General features: G+C 38.9%; 2 protein-coding genes across 6 annotated transcripts; both read right to left on the reverse strand.

Annotated features, from left to right (window-relative positions):
* Positions 1-2,367: 2,367 nt before the first annotated feature.
* Positions 2,368-4,278, reverse strand: LOC104424412. Of its 3 annotated transcripts, none has more exons than XR_005547230.1 (4): positions 4,015-4,278; positions 3,111-3,257; positions 2,948-3,015; positions 2,368-2,713 (listed from the first exon to the last, which is right to left on the reverse strand). XR_005547230.1 is itself a non-coding variant. In XM_039304039.1 (3 exons), the coding sequence occupies exons 1-3, from the start codon at positions 3,319-3,321 to the stop codon at positions 2,615-2,617; spliced, it is 378 nt and encodes a 125-aa protein (XP_039159973.1). In that variant the 5' UTR covers positions 3,322-3,411; the 3' UTR covers positions 2,368-2,614. The 3 variants fall into 3 exon arrangements, 1 of the variants encoding a protein (XP_039159973.1); XR_005547231.1 differs by lacking the exon at positions 4,015-4,278 and adding an exon at positions 3,486-3,675; XM_039304039.1 differs by lacking the exon at positions 4,015-4,278 and having other exon boundaries at positions 3,111-3,411.
* A 410-nt stretch (positions 4,279-4,688) lies between these two features.
* LOC104424413 (remorin) lies at positions 4,689-6,887 on the reverse strand. 3 transcript variants are annotated; one of them, XM_010036830.3, is made up of 5 exons: positions 6,591-6,887; positions 6,143-6,193; positions 5,936-6,023; positions 5,691-5,772; positions 4,689-5,199 (listed from the first exon to the last, which is right to left on the reverse strand). In XM_010036830.3, the coding sequence occupies exons 1-5, from the start codon at positions 6,772-6,774 to the stop codon at positions 4,999-5,001; spliced, it is 606 nt and encodes a 201-aa protein (XP_010035132.1). In that variant the 5' UTR covers positions 6,775-6,887; the 3' UTR covers positions 4,689-4,998. The 3 variants fall into 3 exon arrangements, with proteins under 3 accessions (XP_010035132.1, XP_039160034.1, XP_010035130.1); XM_039304100.1 differs by having other exon boundaries at positions 5,691-5,829; positions 6,591-6,878; XM_010036828.3 differs by having other exon boundaries at positions 5,691-5,832; positions 6,591-6,878.
* Positions 6,888-20,540: the final 13,653 nt, after the last annotated feature.

Genomic DNA, 20,540 nt, shown 5'->3' on the forward strand with positions numbered 1-20,540 from the left:
CCAACTTTTCTTATTGTTCACAATTTCTTATTGTTTGCTTTTTATTTATTTTAAAAAAAAAATTACCAACTTGAATTAGAGTGACTCACAAAATATCTTTGCTTGAGTCAGCAACTAGTGGGATTACTAACTCTCGATTTCCAAAAGTTGATAAGTTGAAAAATGATTAATAGACATTAGTAATTAACTCAAATGAGATCGATAATCTAAAGAGATGGATAATTTTATTGGAATTTTTTTTTAAAGTTACTCAAATAAAGATCAGTGAATTCACATTAGAGTTGGTAAGTTCAAAGCATTTGGTAACAAGATAAGAAAAGTTAATTACTTGCAAACTGATAAAAAAATTGGAAAATTATCAATAAAACCAAGGTGATCCTTATTTTTTCATAATCATCAGTTTTTCTTTTAGATTCGCCATCTCTTTTAAAAATTGACCTCATGGGAGAAATCTTTTGATTTTTCGAAATGAAGCATAAGAATCTTTCCTATTCCTAACATTAGATTTTTAATAACACGTATGATTGCAAAATCAGCTCTAAAGAGAGTTTTTCTTTGTTTTTTTGGTCGGAAATATTGGAAATTTCATTAATTCAAAATACGTTAGTGAATGTCAGAAATTAAAATCCAACATAGATTTCGGGAGGAGACAACCAATCCGTCGAGAGGGCTTTTTCTGCTCTCTCTCTCTCTCTCTCTCTCTCTAGGCCTTCGCCAGCAACTGCTAGCTTGTTATTAGTCTCTCTTGGAAAGTCTCGTGAACAACGCGTCAGACGCAGGTTTTTTTAATGGGTGGAAAGGCATGAGAGAGAGAAAGAACCTTTACGCAAAAGTCCAAGGTATTTGTTCCACAAGTGCTCGTGTTTTCCCAGCCTCCCGTCCTTTGCACGACTGCCCGTTTTTGACTGCCTTGCTGTCCTCGCCTCCTCCGGATGGCACCGACTTCTTGCTCTTCCGTGGACGATGACCGCTCCGACGCACTGGTCTAACCATAGCCCTCTTCTCCCATCACACACGCTCTGATCCCTTTAAGCGCTATCGACATACATGTATCCTTGTGAGCTCGATCACTCAAGTCCAAAATTTAAAACATACTTGGATATTCTTAGTGGCGAGAGCATCTCGTTTTATTCTAGCATGAGATAGCTAGGCAACATGACGTTTCTAACTTGTCAACTCTATTACAAGTTTGCTGATTGGATTATGTTGATCGTTGATTTCTTCTTACCCGATAAATTTGTTATACTACTCTTATCAATTCATTTGTTTTTCTATAACTTGAGATTCATACTAGTTTGATTATGAATGTAATTTTTATTTGCTTACCAAAATATCCTGTTACGTCGAGTGTGTCTCTCCGCGTGCGGAGACTCTCTTGGTCCATAGCTTTTACATTTGACCGAGTTTTTTCTACGGCTAATCAAGGACTTTCTGCCATGACTTTTTATGTACACACAATGAAAGGGATGAGCTATTCACCAACTTCGCTAGTTTTAGAAAACTGTAATTAAAACGTAGATTCAGACGCACCATAGCCCACCACCTAATTCCGTTGAATCCACTGATTATCTATGTAATATGACCTGACGTTGTCACCTAACAAATCAAGGGCTTTTGTAATTATTTTGTAGATGGTAAAAGTGCTTACGTTGAGTCTTTGACTCTCTTAATGGTCGTCTACTCCCATTATTTATTGATATCTTTGGATGATCTTTGTGACATAAACTCCCGCGTGCATGTGAAACCTTTATGTCACAAAGGGAAAAACAAAGGGCCGAGAAAAGTCTTGTGTCCATGTGAAATGAAGAAGAGCATGGAGCACGATTGTTCTGAGATCACAAGATTGCTGTGATTAAAATATTTAGTGTTGGAGATTCATGGCCGAAGGCCAGAAAGCTGAAAGTAGATGATCCAGGCCCTAAAACCATCGTAACTTGTTTACTTTGACCAAAAGGTAGGGCTATTCCAAAGCCCATTGAACTTGCCAAGATCGGCCCTTAACTTGAACCCATCTCTCCTCTTTTCTTCGGCCAGGTTTCTCTACAGAGACATCAGGGGGAGCAGGCTGTTATTGTTTCACACGAAGGTAGAAGTTTTAATAGTAAACCTCTAACCGGCCTGATGCTGATTTTAATTTTTAATTTTAAATAATGATGAATTTTGGATGCATGGATAGATTAGGGGCTCGAATGAAAGTTGGAAATTTGTTTTAGACCAAAAAAATTCGAGCGGAATTGGGTTGTACCTAAAGTTAGGTTTTTTTAAAGGAATTAGCCCTATATACTATGAAAATGCTCCATGTATTCAATAGTAGTCAAGATGTCCCCAACATTTCATTTCATCCCCTTTGATGAGGAATTTTGCATGTATTAATACATCTGTTTACAACGTGTACGTATGTGTCTAAATATGTAGTGGGCCTAACGTTTGAGACTCATAGTGATAATACAGGGTCGAGTGAGAAGCAAGCAAACTCGAAGATCAGCAATTAAGAGGAGTGGCCATCATCTTTCATTCTTTTCCATGGGGATATTAACTACTAATCAGCATCACAGCTGATTTTTCTGGCATCACGAGCTGAACTTTCTGACTGCATCGACTGAGATTCTAAGCTTCAAACAGCGTAACTCTCTACGAGGTTCACCCTTGCCCATAATAGAAAAGCAGCAACCGAGACGATGAGGGCGATAGGCGTCCATTTCATCGCTATCACCTACGGCAAAACAAGTTCATACTGTCATTGTTAACTAAAGACCATGCCAGATCAAAGGGGAGAAGGAAAGATTATCTGCGCAAGTTATACAATCACAAATCCTTGCGAACTCGTGACTAGATCATATAGCTATTTAATCTATCTGAGACTTGAACAATATTTATTACGTATAAACTGCGATCCAAACCTGTCTAAATGGATTGAAGGACTTTGCAGTTCAGCATTTCTCTTTACCTCCATACGTGAGGAACCCCAAAGAGGCGAAACCGGCGCATTCATCGCAGTCGTGCTTTCTGGAATTTCTGGACATAAGGGAATATGTCCGGTCATTTCCATTTTGTAATTGTATGTTCAGGCAATAAAGCAAAATCAGATTCGACAACGAGAGGACTTTCACCTAAATTTCTCGCTCTTCTTCTGGCAATCTCTGAAATATGCGTTGTAACTATGCTGTCGTCCTTTTTACGGTTCGCTTTAAGCTTTGACAGATTGGCTTGGGTCCTTGTGTCGATGTATTGCTTCCTAATGTTCGCTATCACACTATCTGTGACCCAAAAATAGAGCTCCATGAAAGGATATATCCGTGTTATTAAGACCCATTTCATCATATAGAACTACCCTCTTGATGCGGCGTTAAAAAGGACTCATAATAGCGCTAATCAATCATTCTTTTCTACCTCTTCTCTTAAGGTGGAAGAATTAACAGAAAATAGAAAGAAATTTGTGAGCTGATTACTCTTAACGTGAACATGTAAAACTTCTAAAGATTTACCGAATTTCACAAAGCTGTATGGTCTGGTAATTTTGTCTAGGATTCTTTTGTCAAACTTGTCAAACTCCGTCTGCAAATCTTGCAGATAATGGAAAGCAAGCTTTCTTGGATATGAAGATTCGCACAACACAATAAAGCAAACACCATCCTCCACCAAGTAGCTAACATATAAGAAATGCAATGAAAATTAATCAAAAAATTGTCTTCTCCATTGAAAAACAAACGACCCCATTAGCCTCTACTAGTTTTTGCAGATTCTTCTAGTCGGCAATTAATTGCTTCAATCTATCTCGACAAATTCAGGGCCAAACCCATGCTTGACATTGACATTCTCTGCTGAACCTATTCTATCCTGGGTAGACCAAGAACATATGCATGTAATTGACCACACTCTCACGGTGCACATTGACATTGAAAAAATTAAGAATATCACAAAGAACTGCTTTATCTTCGTAGATAAAATTCAGAAGCATCTGATCGAAGTTATGAATAATAGCGTGGCTATTGATAAAAGAAGGAAAGGAATTACTAGAAGGAATGGTGGTCGACGTGAATGGTCATCTTGGGAGACTCCAAGGCTCCTCTAGCAATTTCTTCGAGTACAAGTTCCGCTTGTTGCTTGTAAAACCCAAAGATGCCATTGCCGTCGGTGATGTACCGATGACCTTGTGCAAGAGGCAAGCCATCCTTCACCCTTCCCACAATCGTTAGCTTAACCATCTCTCAACAGAATTTTTAGCTCAGATCACGGGTTCTGTGCTCTGATTGTATGGAGATTTTAAAGAAAAGCTCCTTTTATAAGACGAAAAAGAGAAGGGAATGAGAAGATAAGCTTGGACAATAAGTTATGCCTTTTGGTTATTCTAAAGAAACGCTAACCGGTGGGAGAGGAAAAGCCTTCTTTTGAAAACGGACCACAACACTTTTCAGACAAAAGGTTTCCCGCACTACGGAATATTTATTTCCTAAAACATGATTTCCTTCTATCTCTTGATAAAGTCCAAAGAAGGTAAGAGGAAGTTGAATGAAGAAGATACTTATAGAGAGGCAGAAAAAAACAGCAATTGATTATTTTGCTTGAGTGTGATCGATTAGGACCACGAGCTGGTTAGGTTCCCAATTCAGAATCAGTCTGCAGATAGTTCCTGAAAAATTCTAGGAAAAACGGATTCTCGGATTCTCGCATGCATCAGAATACACAGCTATGGATAATTTAAACCATTCATTCAAAGTCATACCCTTTGGGAAACACTCTTACATGTCACACGACCTATGCAAACTTGATACCACCACAAATATCTTCAGATGAGCTATACATAACTGCTATACAAGATTTCTTTACATGTTCCAGAAGAAAACAACAGATTCACTTGAGAACTATAGATATGAACAGCAAGAAGTTCAAAGAACAATGGCTATTTATCCACTTTAAAGCACACTGCAAGAAGATGGACACAAACCGAGCTGGAACATGTAGATTTTGGAAGACTTTCATTTCCCCAGAATGGATATTTCAGCCTCCAAAGCAGAGGAGCAGCTTCTTCGGAACAAGTCCGCTTGCGCGATACTTAGCAGCCATCTCCTCTGCCTTCAGGAGATCTTCCCCTTTCTTGGCTTCCACAATCGCCCTCTTTTCTTCAGCGAGCTTGTGGACCGAAGCAATCTTGTTCTTCATTGTCTCTGCATATTCTGCTTTCTTCTTTTCCATTTTTTCCTGCTAGCAAGCAAGTAATGAGATTTCATCAGAAACTGCAGCGCCTGCATCCTTTGTTACTAGTATACCAGGTACTTTCTGCTAGCAACTCGTCCATTATCTAGACTCAATCAGAAGCACGACTGCTTTTTGCTCACACAGTTCCTCATGAATATAACATATAATTTCTTTGAAGATAATAGGCTAGAACAAGTCTGTGGCACATCAAAGGATAATGGACGTGCAAAAGAAGAATGACTTGGAGATTTTTTTTTTTTTTTTTTTTTTTTGGGGGGTGGGTTTGGTGGTGGAAATTCGCTTCTAATACAGCCATGAAGGAACTAAGAAGGCAGAACTACTACGAGGTCCTCTAAATGATGAATTTGAGATGTACCAGAATTGAGAGTGGGAAGTGCAGAGCAGCGTGACTAATACAAGAATGTTGCACTTTTGAGACTTAGGAAGTACGATCGAATTAACTGAGAAAAATAACAATTAAAATGGAGGATTACCTCAAAATTTTTTAGGTCAGACCCAATGGAAGCTTTCTTGCTGTTCTCCCATGCTCCAATTGTAGAGAACTTCTTCTGAGCTCTGTTTAGTGATCGACGTGGGACTTTAGCATGCAATTTTCTACCTCTTTCGAACGTACTACTGGTGAAGAATAATCATATTTTATCCAAAATTGAAAATTCCATAATTTACAGCTAGTTCATGGCATAACAACAGAAACAGTTCACTAAATAGCATCTCTTACTTGTTTTCTGCCTTTGATTTCTCATTTTCTTCCCATGCTCTAATCAAAGACAACTTCTTATCTGTCTCAACTCGTGCAAGCTCAACATCTGCTCAAGAAGCATAGAATCAGTGAAGTGTCTTGGTGAACCATAAACACATAAAAGAGAATAAAGAACGAGAGAAAGGGAGAGTTAAAAACACATCGACACTTGAACATCAAAATTACCTCGATTACCAGAACCGTCTTTACTTTTCACCACTGGGGTCTCAATAGGCTCTGCCCACAAAAAAAAAGATGCAAAACCCCAGTTCAGCAATAGAAAAATCTGTGCAGATCCTTTGCTTCACTGTCCTAATACTAATCAAACCATCAACTGAGCTGTGCTAAGCTAGCTCAAGCGTTCAAGTAAGCTGTGAATTTCAAGGTGAAAGGGTGAATTTTTTACTAATTTTCATACCTAAACACGCAACAAATCAGTTAAATTACCCAACTGACGTCTTGAAGTCTTACAGAACTTTAATTTAAGAGATATAAAATCTGGAGCATGAAGCAGTGCATTTAACTATATTTAAAAAAAAAAAAGGAAAAAGAATCTCACACACAGAGTCTCCAGATTTGATATTTATATTCGAAAATAGAGATAGAAAGAACGAAAAGAAGCATAGAAACTCACTTTCAACAACAGCAAGAGCTTTGGTATCATCTGCTTTGTCTTCAGCAGCAGCAGCAGGAGGAGGAAGAGGTAAAGGTACGACTGACTTCTCTTCAACGGGTGCGGTTTCGGGTTCGGATTCGGGTGGGGGATGTTGAGGTTGAGGCGACTCGGGTTCCACCTTCTTGGGCTCTTCCTCTGCCATTTTCTCGAGGACCTTTACTTCTGCAGAGCTTTGAGTTCACTGAATTATTGAAGAAGATGAAAGAGCGATGAGCGCCAGTTGAGAACTTAGAGATAATGGTATAGCTACGGTGACCCACTTGCCTTTTCGTGTTCCTCCTTTATTATTCTTTTTTTTCTTTTGGAACTATACATCATCTAATTACTTTTCCACTGTGAGAATATTAATGATTGCTATTATTAGCGTTTTGCTTTTTTAACCCAAAACAGGGTGCTCGGAGCGCGTACTTAATTATTTCACATGACTCTAACGATGTATGCGTTTCATCCCCATCAATGTAACGTACGCTTCTATCTATCCTTTCGAAGTTAGAAATAATAAAACGTATAGACTGCTGAATTATGGATCCATTTTCTAGAGTTTCCTGTATTTTTTTGTCTGAACTGCAACTATTTAAAAGCTCCTAGGTGAACTCTTGTGGTAGCTTGTAGTGCTCGATTCTTGCAACTATAGCCATCTTAACCCCGCGCTTTCTAGTACTCTCGTAAAAATCAAGATAGTACCATAAACAGTTTGTTGTTATCCATTGTCAGCCATGTCCCACTCACATACATTTCACATTAAACATATCATATTATGACATATATATAGTAACCCAAGTTTATGCCTAGAATGTACGGTATTAATCTGCTTATTATCAAAATAACTCGATGTAGTCAATATGATTTGCAAGAGCGTGAAGCCTACGCTTGAATTTGGGAAAGGAAAGAAATTAGTTAATGAGGAGGAAATTGAAATTAGTTGTCTTTGTCGGAATTTGCGGCTCTCGTCACTTTTGTGGCCTATGGGATAACATGAGATGTTGAATCCACTTTCAAAAATCTCATTCGAGTGCATATCTTATAATGATGTTTGTCTTTACTTCTAATCTCAAATGATCATTGTAGGCCTAAATTTTTAATCGGGATACTTTGCGGGAGGCACAAGGAATCTCTAAATATAGTTAAATGAACTTCCTCCTCGTGACTTCAATGATTGATTTGGGAGAAGCATCATAAACTTTGTTGTTTGTCGACAAATCACTACTAAAGAGACCAGGACCATGAGTAGGCATTATGACTGCATGGATGATACGCCTGGATACATGAAGTTTTTGATAAATATGAAGAAAAGGTTGTCAAGGAGTCTGTAAAACCCGTCTTTACATGCTTCTTAACTGGTCATTTGCTGGCATGGCAAATGATCAAGTATACAGAAATTGATCAATGAAATAGATTTATGAAGTGTTTAACAAATTGTCAGTAGACATTTAAATAAATGGACCGGATTTAATACCTATCAACTATTTAATTAACTTAAAAGTTTTTCTTAGGCTGGACTAGTAACCCTTTTCATTCGCTAGCTCTTTTAGAGATTACCAATCTAAACTAGTGTGACTCATCACCAACTTCTCAACTACATGAAATTATGAGTAATGTCACAAAGAGACATTGAACTTTCATCAGCCGTCCCATAAATGCCAATGCAAACATTAAAAGCACAAGGCAATGGCAGAATCTGCGGAGGGCTAAGAAAAGAATGAACATTCATGCTCATAAAAGACCTTGTACATATGATTAAAAAAAAAAAAAAAAAGTAAAGAAAAGCTTCAGCCGGATCATACAGATTTGGCCAACTTTGTAACCCATGTATATCACCGAGACTGCTTTAATGTCAAGAATCAGACATCTTCGCCTAAAAGGCAATTACTGAGCTAATCCTAGTAAAGAAAATCGGTTGTCCCCAAAGTTACCTATAATGCTGAGATTAGTCTTTTCAAGATTTATGACCTTACCCAAAATTTAGAATCTCTATCCACCCATTATTACTAGCCAAATGCGCAGATTTACTACTAAATACGGATGTCGGAGGGCTATTTGAACAACCCTGCAAAGAGGACAAACTAGGTCTCGAATGGTGTTGTCTCGGTGCTTCCTCCTACTCCTCCCCCGTCTCCACCAATACAAAAACTACATGTCAATCTATCAGATTTAGCCAGCTGCAACGGTCCAAAAGCATGTAAAAGGATGGCGAAATCTGTCGTCACTGCTTTCCCTTAAGGCTGCACCTGTGTTCCAGCTTCTTTTCATCCCCTTTATCGCAATATTGGCCTCGTCGTCCATCTTGGCATCCATTTCCATTCCATCAGTTTCCGCATTTTCATCCAATTCTTTTCCCTTCGACTTTTCAATATCAGAAAATAAGTGCTCTTGGATTGCATCAACGGTTCCCTCCCTTTCTCATCTCTGAACTTGTGTTACCACGTGAAGAAGCGCTGAGGGTGTGGATGTAGGATCAAGCTCCCAGCATCCAATAGGAGAATTTATACCTTGTTCGCCCGGAAGCAAGTGAGTGGTGACCTGATGAGAAAATCGGAACATTTCCCCCTTGGGATTGTCCATAATTTGCGTGGATCTAAATGCTTTTGAAACACAGCCTGCAAGCCACGAACTTTGATGAGCGGAGCAACAGTTATTCCATGGTTTTCGCTCCAGTCTTCAATCACTTGAACCATATCATAGCTGAGTATTACCTCATTTGGAGTGAACTCGTTCCAATCAGAAGACCACTTCCTATACAGAACTCAAATATCTCCCTCAACAGATAAATTTGATCGAACCCCTTGTGCCTTTCATCCACTTCATCATGTGGCAGAAAAACATTGAGGGAGCCATAGACGACAGATTTCCCAGTCCGCAAATCCTCACAGGTCTCGGCAAAGCCAGATCCAACCCAACGCAGAGGGCTTAGTTCTTGATTGCTTTTGGAACTAAGCCAACTTATGTGCACCTCGAATGGTTTCAATGTTGTGACATTGTGGACTAGAGGGCAGAAACAAGGCATCCCATCATCATCATCGTAAGAAGCCTGGACTTGATCATCAGCAAAGAAACCTTTGTCCAGTTGTTGTCAAAATCACGAAAATCAGGTTTTGCAACAAGCATTTGCTCGGGACAAAGCTCTATGTTTTGATTCAATTGATCGGAACTGTCTTTACCATCCATAGGCTTCCTATGCTTAATTGCGACAGTTTTTGCATCTTTTGCCGGAGCTTTCTGTTCTTCGCCATACTTCTCCTTGATTTTTCCTTGTGAAGAATTCAGTCCATTTGCAGTTTCTTTCTTCCTACTTCACTTAACAAGCTTCTTAGAAATTTCCTTCTTTGCTTTTTGTATCAACATCTTTCGTGCTTTTGTCAGAGATAGATCCTCCAGACTGGTGCCCTGATTAATCATGCTGAAATTAACCCTTCTCCTATCCTCTTGTTGGCTTTCAATATTCGTACGTACTTCCTAGTTCCTACTTCAAGTCCTCTACTACTTGCAAGTGCCACTTGGCTAGCACCCTCTGTGACTTTCTAATTCATGTCACCTTCGTCAACCCGTCTTTCTTTGATCCCCTTAGTTTCTATGGAATTGACAAGAGAAGACATGCCCACTGAACCTCTACTAGACATTCGAATCATCTCCAAGCACTTCTCTTTTACTGCAGCTGCTATGGCTTCACGACCTCTCTCCGATGCCAAACTATAGGCTCAGACACGTCTGAAAGAGAAGAATATGATTGAGGCGCAAGGGCAATTTTATCACTCCCAAATTTGGTTAATGTGCAATATGAGGAAGTGAGCTTTTCCGACAAATGAAAACCAAAGTAGCTTGTCGACCCTGTATTGGAAGAAGTCTTGTCTTCCAACTGATGTGTAGACATTGCTTCTCATTCTACTATTGCCATCAATTGGTGGAGGTGAAATCCAAAAAGCAACACAGGGTTTACCTCAGTTGGGATTGTGGCAACGAAGTCACTTGTTTAAGTAGCAGATTAAAGGAATGAGCTCACTCTGAGCGAGGTAATACACATTTACAATGAGGTTGAAGTGATTGAAATTGCAGTGGAGACCGCGGTGTAACTATTGCTCCACTCATCGAAGTGTGTGGCTTGAAGACCGTGTTTCAAAAGCATCCTAATCCAAGTAAATTATGGACAATTCCAAGAGAGGAAATGTTCCGGTTCTCTCCTCAGGTCGCTGCTCACTCGCTTACAGGTCAACATGGTGTGAGGGCTAGGAGCTTCATCCTGCATCCACACCTTCAGGTCTTTTTCAGGCGGTAACACAAGTTGGAAGGAGAAATGGAGGGCACCGTTGATACAATCAAGGGACACTTGTTTGCTGATTCTAGAATGTAGAAGGAAAAAGAAGTGGCAGAAATTGGTGAAACAACTGACGGAAAAGAATGGACATCAAGATGGACGATGTGGCCAATTTTGCGAAGCAGGGATGAAAGTGAAGCCGGTATTGCAACGCAGACTTAAGGAAAGTAATGATAACGAATTTAGTCACCAATGCTTTCGGACCATTGCAGCTGGTTAGATAGGATAGATTGACATGTAATTTTTTAATTTGAGGAGATGGACGAGGAGGAGAAGGAAGGACCCTTGTCAGCAATTTGTTCAAATAACCGTCCTATACCCATAGCATTAAATCTGCAGATTCAGCTGCTAAATATTGTTCGATAGAGATTCTTAATATTGGTCATGGTTAGAGATCTTCAAAAGACTAATCTCAACATTATCGGTAACTTTGAGGACAGTTTGATTTTCTTACTATGATTAACACAGTATTTTCTTTTCTGCCAAAGATGTCCTATTCTCCTCATTAATACATGAATTACACAGTTGGCCAAATCTGTATGATCTTGCTGAAACTTTCTTTATTTTTTTTCTATCATATATATAAGATATTTACTAGAGGCATGATTGACTCCCATAATTTTTTAATTGAGCAATGGTGGATTTCATCGCTTTTATAAATGCTTATTCTTTTCTTAGTCATCTAAAGATCATGCCATTGCCTTGTGTACTTAATGTATGCATTGCCATGTATGGGATGACTGATGAAAATTCAGTGCTTTTTTGAGACTCTACCCATAGTTTCATGAAACTTTGGAGTATTTGGAGATGGAAATCGATACCTCCATATTTTACGTTTTACCCTGAGTAGCCTCAAAGTCACTAGTGGTACATATATGTTTTGAACGGGTCAACAAGTAAGTGCACTTTTGCTTGTGCACCCTAGTAATATGGGCACTGGCTGAGAGTAACCTCTCATTTGCAGTTTGGCATTGCTAAGAAATGCAAATAAACATTTATAAATGATAATTAGCAAATAAAAAAATTCCGATAATGAATTCAAGCGGGAGTTGATAAGTCATTATTATGTGGAAATTTAATAGGAGAAAGATTAGTGAGGAATTACACTAATTTAGATTCATAATCTCTGAAAGAGATAATCAAGCCTAATACTCGACCAAAAAAAAAAATCAAGCTTAATAAAAATTGAATGGAAGTAGAATTCGGCCAGCCCAAGGAGAAGTAGGGTGTACATGATAATCATTTTATTTCGTTCCATAACTTTTTCTATTTAACACTTGTTTCTGGAATAAATCCGTTTGTTTATTTCTGAAATAGATTTTTACTTCATAAATAGGTTTATAATAGAAATCAGAAATAATTTTTTTTTTTTTTTTTTTTTTACTTCTCCATTTCAAGAACAAAAATGAAAAATAAAAACTCTTTTCATTATTTGTCTTTTTTTTTTTTTTTTTTTTGGTAAAGGTAATTAAATTAAAAGAGGGAAGCTTACAAAGATCGGAACCATAACCCACACTCGACCAGTGGCGGCAAAGTGAGGGGGATCCGATGAAAAGAGCACAAGGTTACACGATAAGCGACGAAACTCCTAGGGAAGAAAGAAGACAAACGGAGACAACCTCCGAACCTCCTGCACTCTACCTAAAGGCAAAGAACGGAAATACAACCTGATACGGAAAACAAGAAGGATCAACAGGAGACCGAGGAGAAGACCGCCGGATCAAAGCCCCACCCTCTCTGAAGCCGCTTGTTCCTCGGAGCGGGATCGACATTCTTGAAGGTACTAACCTTGTCCTTAACCACCTTAATTAGGTGGTTTTTGAGCGCCGGAACGACAAGGGATTCACCTCTGAAGATGATTGCATTCCTCTTCTTCCAAATGAGATGACAAAGGGTCCCGAAGGAGAACCGGACAATTCTATGATAGAAATCATTTCCAGTTAGGAACTTTCGAGCCCAAGAGAGTACCTCACTCCAGCATTCATTATTTGTCTTTGCTACTAGCCAAGTCCACCGCTACTCTTCTCATTATTCGTTCTTGCTACTAGCCACCGTCGTGGCCAACTGCCGTCCACCACCGCCACTCCTCGGCCATTGGCTGCCATTGCTAGTCGTTGCCAACGGTCATTGGCTGTTGCTGTTTGAGAAGGTAGAAATTTTATGTCGTTATTAAATAAATTTTTATTTTGAGAATATAAATTTTATATTGTTATCAAACGCGTATTTTTACTTAAAATTCATCCAAGAATATAAATGGAAAAACTTATTTCTGTTACGGAAATCAATTTATGATTAAAATGGTTATCATTCGCTCCGTATTGACAAAAAATTACAAAGAAAAGACAAGGTTGAGCTTTAATTAAGTTGGGTTTGGCCTAATGTCTGCAGGCCCTAAGCTTAATTAGAATGAGCTTTAAATGGGTCAAGGCCTGTCAAATTCAAGCCCACAAAGAGCAAGAATTTGGCCATTATAGGGGATAAGATGGGCCGACAATCACATGAGAAACTGGCCGAACACAAGCTTAATCCAATTTAATTTCAGCCCGTTAGACTTAGGCCATGATAATTACAACCCGTTATTTTAATTTACGCCTAAATGAAGCTCATGAGATGAGTTGAGCTTCGCCAAGCCCACTCACACTAGCTTGGCCGAATTCACAAGGATAATGAGCCAAATTGAGCCCAACTCAGTCGGGTTCTAGCCTTTACAAAGTTTAATTAGGAGAAGCCTTTGGTTAATTGAGCTCGTCATTCCGGAAAAACTTAAGATCAAGCTTGACCAATTAAACCTTGGTTAATAACATTATAAATACAAACTTATGCTTTTGAATTAGGGGCCGGCGAATTGATAATTTCAGAATACACATAGAGAGAACACACGAGAGAAGAGAGAGATCTTGGAGAGGGAGAGTCTCGGTCAAGTCCCCTACACCGGTGCCGGTCACCTCTAGCAATTCTTTTGATCCTGTCGCTTGCACGACCGCGAGAGCAGCCGTCACATCGACACATCCACAAGCCATCGCAGCGAGAGGCAAGCAACCACCGAGCTTGCGTGCTCATTGCCCGAAGACGATTCCTATCGTTATTGATCTTTCGTCATCGCCCGTCTTTGCTTCCACGAGCCGAGAGGACAAAACCCGATCAATCCTAGCACTGGGTCGCAGCGTGACGAGGCCGTTCTATCCCTGCTGCCGCGAGTTCTCGCCTGACTAAGTAGCTACGCTGTCGCGCCGCTTCTTGCTCTAGACCAAGGCAACGTTGACAACGAAGCCGCTGCTTCCCTTGCCATAACGACACCGCTGCTCCACCTCGATGATCCTGTTGCTTCTCGGCTGAGCCAACTGGACCTTGCTCGAGCTGCTGATTTGCTACAACAAGGACCAGTCGACGAGCCTCGCTGCTGCCACGCTTGTGTGTCTAAGAGCTCACTGCCCGAATCGCCATCGTCTCGGTTCGACGTTTCCATCGCTGCTATGGCTGTTGCTTCCTTCCACTGTCGTCGTAGTGTCATTGTTTTGGAAGTTAACTAGAGTTTGCCATACCACATGGGCATCGCCGTTCAACCCCTAGCTGCGGACCACTCCGTCGCCGCTGGCCACCGTTGCCTATCGTCCATCGAATTCGATTTGGAAACATATCTTCAAATTAAGTAACGATCAATATCCGAATTCGAATATATGATTTTATTGCCCAATTTGAGTTATTGTTATCTAGTTGGAAAAGATTGTGATTCAATGCATATTTCATGAGATTGAGAGTATCCTCACAATTTGGAAATTTTCCTGACTTGACAACGTGTGGAAGTGTAATCAAAAGTTCCAAATTCATTTGATCTTTGGTTTGTTAGAAGTAAAATAATACTCTCAATACTTGGAATTTTAATCAATCTATCCTAATTGAAAATGATCTTAAATGTTAAATAACTTATACTTAAATTATGAATTGAATTGGTATTGTATGAGCTTGGAATAGTCCGAGCTAAGTTTAGGTTTAGTAATTTATTAGCCGAACTAAAGGGAGGTCACATCATCATCTCATAGTTTTGAGTACCAAAAGGACTACTATGTGAATATCCCCATCTCATTTACTTGGTCTCCAATGGTTCTAAGCGGCTACCAACTATGAAACTCTTGTCCTTCCTCTCTCTGTACTTAAGCAAGTGTAGATCAATGTGATTATAAAACCACATTGTGTTTGCAAATCACTCTACAGTCAGGCAGAAATGAAAAAAAAAATGTATCAAAGATAGGTTTTCATAAAATTGAGAAAAGTACAACACTGAATTAACTGAACTTCCCCTTTCACCCAAATCCGACATTGGCCGTATTTACTAATGCAATCTCTGTCCAAGGGCCCAAAAAAACTTATCCAGTTTACTTCTTTATTTTCCTCTAGAAAGAAATAGGAAAATTGCTCTGCTCGTGGTACTAATCATACCATGCATGCAAATAGTATCTCGTGTCATTTATAATTGCCATTTGGTTGACTAAAAAAAGGTTGGACCCTTGCAGAAAGACATAAACCACTCATATGGTGTAATTGGACCTTCTTGAATATGAAAATGAGTAGGGTAACAAAAGGGAAAAGATCATTGAATGGGGTCTTTGTTTTATTAGCAGACGCTAAAGGTTGGCTCTAAGAAAATCTTGACCAATTAATCTACCTATTTTTATAAAGTTAACCATAGTTAACAGATGACCAGAGGTAGCGTCTTAACCTGTGCATAAAAGAACTTGTGTTAATCGTAAAAGAGAAATACTTAGAGACAGTAAAAGGCACGTTAGTGTTATGTATTTGTGTATTTGTTCATTACATTGTGTCTTTTCAGATATACAATACAAATAAGGCACTCTTACGTTTTAAATTGAGAGTTTCAGATATAACCATTTTCTATGGGACAAGGCAATTGATTGGGAGCTAAGAGTAGTCCTAAAATTGATAAAAAGAAGAACATAAGTCTAGTGCTGCCTCCAAACATTGGAGCAGGTAAAATCTTCTCTTTGAAATATGAGATACATTGTAATTCTTAGATATGCTAACTTTGCATGAGAATTCTGCCTTTGTATGTTAGTTGAATTGATGGTGGGATTTTATTAATGTAAAAAATAATTTGCTTGTGGCTTCTCTATTAAATTTCTGCGATGTTGTGTAGTTACCTGCCATGAGTTCTCAAATGCTTCAGGATTTCTGAGGCACACTTACGGGTTCTTAACTATCATCTAATCATAGTTTGTTTTTGAGTTAGTCTTCTTATTTTTCATGGCCTCGGTTAGGTGATATAATTTTGCTATATCAAAATCCCTACCTATCAAAGAAGATTTCCTTGATGCCCTTGTATGCGATCAGTTCATGAGGTGACTTGTGGTGATGTGATCCATTGTGTCCAATTTGCTTTCATGTCAAGAAACCTGTCAATTTGATCATTGTTGCATACTTTCTGTTACCTGACTTTTAGCATGAGAAGTAAAATCGATGGGATTGCTAACCTCTTTAACGGTTGATTGTGTTTTGGCCCAATTGTCATGAATTTTTTGCAAGTTCATTGCTCTTTTATGTGGATATTTGTAGATGATATGGAACTGCAAACCGTATGATTATGGATCATTTTTCATCTCAAAATCATGTCCATTGCTCGTTTATATAGATGTTACGAATAGAATCATATTTCACTAAAACAATGAATCATGCTTTGTCGCAACCATTATGCTTATTGTTGAAGTTTGTTCCTTATATACGTGTATGTACATCATTTGATCATTTATGTGGATGTATGCTGATTAAACATAATACATTAGAAATCGTACTTTATCACTATCATTATTCTTGTGAAAATTTGTCGCTTGTATATGTTGATCTACATCATTTTCTCGTCTGCGTAGGCGCATGCAAATGGAACTATAATTTGCTAATAATGTTCGTCATGCTTTATCCTGAGTGTCATGCTTTTTACAAAAGTCCATTGTGTGTATACATGGATTTACATCAATCGATCGTATTATGTTTGGTCATTTGCACATCATTCGGGTGTATTTTGTTTGGCGAATTACATTCCTTTATGTGTATATAAATGGGTTAAAGGAGCATAATCTGGCATGTCAGTATAATTACAAATGTGTATCTAGATTTTTTGCCAATTGTATTGTTTTGACATTAAGTTATATTGACCATACCAAGGAGTAATCACATAAGGAAGGAAGGATCAGCGATATCTAGAGCAGGGAACATCCAAACCCCTAAGAGATGGAATATAATAAGGATTTCAACAATAGGGGTTGTAAGGGTGCGGCTTCTGTCAATTGTGCTCTAACCACTACTCGTCCTATCAAGACATTATTTTGGACACAATGCAGTGCTTTGCTAAATAAACTATTGCCATCTACTGGTAGAGGTGGAGTCTCAATAGTAAATAGGGTTCATGACAGCTAGGACTGTGGCAACAAAGTCGCTTGTTTAAGTACTCAAATTTCATTTGGCAAGCACTACACTATGTCCAAAATGATGTCTTGATAAGATGAGGAGGTGCTGGAGCACAATTGATATTAGCCAAACTCCTTCAATCCCTAATGTTGAAATCCTTATTGCATTCCATCTTTCAGGGGTTTGGTTGATCCCTGCTTTAGATATCACTGAATCTTCTTTGCTTATGTAATACATCCTCTATACTATCAAAATAACTAATGTAAAAGAAATACAATTAGCAAAAATCTAGATACACAACCTACTATGTAATATTGACTATCAAGAGCTAAACCGCCTTAAAATAACAGAAATCCATGTAAGATTCATTAGCAGGACCCCAAATTTACACCAAACTACAAGTAAAATATCACAAGAATGATGGCAAACGTACGTAATTATTCTTAATTGCCAAGTATGCTCCTTTAATGCATTTATATATACATAAAGAAACATGTAAATCCCCAAAAGAAAAAATGCAATGGAATGACTTCCAAATTACTAAACATGATACGATCAAATGATATAAAACCACATGTGCGCAACGACTTCTATAAAAAGCATGATGGTCGAGACATAGTGCAGCAACCGTTATTGATGAACTATAGTTCCATCAGCATACGTTCGCATAGACGAGGAAAGGGTGTAGATCCGCATATTCAAGTGACAGAGTTCCATAACGAGACTAATGTAGGGATGGAGGTCGATCCACCGCTTTTAACGTTTTTAGTACATCCACAAAAAGATCAAACATTATACATCTACTTATACAAGCATTTGGTGTAAAACAACAAGCAACAAACTTCCAAATAAGCGATAAAGCATGATCTGAAGTTTTTAATGAATTATGATTCTATCTAGACAATTTATCAAACAAGCAATGAATTTTTATAATAAGCATGATCATTAAGATAAAGCACGATCCATGAACAAAGAGTTTAGAGTTCCATTTCATTTACCCATGTCCCCATAAAAGAGCGACTAACATATTCAATTTTGGCCTGCTAGTGCTGACGTGGCGCTATCCGTTCATTAACATTGATTATATGACAAATTTCTCGTGGGATAAGTACACTAATGGTGCCATAAGTTGTGTACGGCGCTCATTTTGGTGCCAAAAGTTTCTGTCGGATCACTTAAGTGCCAAAAAATTTGAAAAACGCTCACTTTGGTGCCAACTCCGATCCGGTTGGCCGGAAATCCGACGTGTCCTTTTTTTATTAATTTTTGACGCCGACGTAGCTTGTCGGAGAGTTGAGTCAGCATCCAAACACCAAAACGACGCTGTTTGGTGTCTCCCCAATTCAAAACCCCTAATCTGCGGCGTCGCCGTCCTCGACGGTCCTTGCGCTCGGCGGCCACGGCTTCGACCCCCGACCTCGACCCTAACCATGACGATGGCCACTCAACGGCAACGGCTCCGACCTCGACCCCGACCCCGACCCTGACGATGGCCACTCGGGCGACCGTAGCTCCGACCCGACCTCGACCCGATCAGCGACGTATGGCCACGGACGGTTGCGGCTCAAACCCCGACCCCGACCCCGACGATGGCCACTGACGGCCGTAGCTTCGACCCCGACCTCGACCTCGATGATGGCCACCCAGCCGGCCGCAGCTTCAACCCCGACTCCGACCCCAACCCCAACAACGGCCCACGGCTTCGGGACCGCCGAAACCCTAATTTCTTCCCCCTGAGTTAAACGAAGTCGTTTTTTGTGAGGCCATCCATGTAGGACGGCAAAACGACGTCGTTTAAGGCCTTGTCGATTTAAAAAAAAAAAAAGCCATGTAATTATTTTGGCCAGAATCTTTCGCCGGTGGTCGGAATTTTTCGCTGGTGGCACCAAAGTGAGCGTTTTTCCTCTGATTTGGCACTTAAATGATCCGATGGAAACTTTTGGCATCAAAGTGAGCGCCGTACACAACTTATGGCACCATTAGTGTACTTATCCCAATTTCTCGCCATGGAAGCAGATCAAACAATGGACCTCATGAGCTATGATTGCCTACAGGGGCATCAAGGAACTCTTCTGATGGGTAGAAATTCAGATATAGCAAACCATAACCCCAAGCAAGGCCATGACACAATAAGAAGATAGACTAACTCACGAACAAACTTGATGGGATGATACTTTAAAATCCACAAGCATGCCCCAAAGTCCTAAAGCATTCAAGCACTCATGGCAGACAACGTCAAAAAAAGTCAGAAATTTAGTAGAGAAACTGCAGGTAGATTATTTGGTTACCCAAAAAAAAAAAACCTACAGGTAGATTATTTTCACATTAAAAAATCCCATTATTAATTCAACTAATACACAAAATTGAAGAGTCCTATTATGGAGACTAAATTTTACCCACTCTTGGACTTGGTAAGCAAGACTAGATTTTTCCCCTCTCTTTTTCTATCATTTCTAGGACTACTCTGATCTGTTAATCAATTACTAAAAAAATGGTTATCTCTAAAACTCTCTGTTCGATATGAAAGAGCGTGTTGTATGTATAATGTATGTGGGGGACAAAGACAATGTGTAATGAATGGATACATAACACTAACATGCCTTTTACCGTATTTAATATTTTTCTTTATAATTAACACAAATTGTTTTATGCAAAGGTTAAGACCTACCTTTTGGTTATATGTCAAATATGGATAACGTTGTCAGAAAAGATAGATTAATTGGTCTAGATTTTTCAGAAACAGCCTTTAACTTTTGCTGAAAAATAAGGGCAAATACTGCAAAAAAAACACCTTAAATTATAATCACTTTGACATAAATACCCCATTTTTTTATCATAAAAATTCTAAATTTGCCCACTACGACACGACTCCCAACTTTTTTTTTTTATGTCACGAAAAAACTCAAACTCATACATGTATAACATATATACCTTCTATTTTAGTTTTTTTTTTTTCACATTGATATAAGTTTGAAGTATTTGTATCACAATGAACAAGTTATGACTTAATGACAAGAAAAATGGAATTATTTATGTCACAGTGGGTATAATTTGAGATTTTTTTGTGTGTAGTATTAACCCAAAAGAAAGAAGCTCTTTAATGATCTTTTCCTTTTGGGAATACCTTACTCATATTCATATAAAAAGGGTCCACCTACACCAAATGAGTGATTTACGTTTTT

Source organism: Eucalyptus grandis, chromosome 11 (genome assembly GCF_016545825.1).
Source record: "Eucalyptus grandis isolate ANBG69807.140 chromosome 11, ASM1654582v1, whole genome shotgun sequence".
Classification (NCBI taxonomy): Eukaryota; Viridiplantae; Streptophyta; class Magnoliopsida; order Myrtales; family Myrtaceae; genus Eucalyptus; species Eucalyptus grandis.

Excerpts from the sequence above, each read along its gene's own strand:
- LOC104424412 (XM_039304039.1), bottom strand. The coding sequence starts at position 3,321 with ATGATGAAATGGGTCTTAATAACACGGATATATCCTTTCATGGAGCTC. Across the intron at positions 3,016-3,110 it reads AAGAAGAGCGAGAAATTTAG|AAATTCCAGAAAGCACGACT; the intron begins GTGAAAGTCCTC and ends CCTTATGTCCAG. Across the intron at positions 2,714-2,947 it reads GGGGTTCCTCACGTATGGAG|GTGATAGCGATGAAATGGAC; the intron begins GTAAAGAGAAAT and ends GTTTTGCCGTAG.
- LOC104424413 (XM_010036828.3), bottom strand. The coding sequence starts at position 6,774 with ATGGCAGAGGAAGAGCCCAAGAAGGTGGAACCCGAGTCGCCTCAACCT. Across the intron at positions 6,024-6,142 it reads AGACGGTTCTGGTAATCGAG|ATGTTGAGCTTGCACGAGTT; the intron begins GTAATTTTGATG and ends CTTCTTGAGCAG. Across the intron at positions 5,200-5,690 it reads CTGACCTAAAAAATTTTGAG|GAAAAAATGGAAAAGAAGAA; the intron begins GTAATCCTCCAT and ends GCTTGCTAGCAG.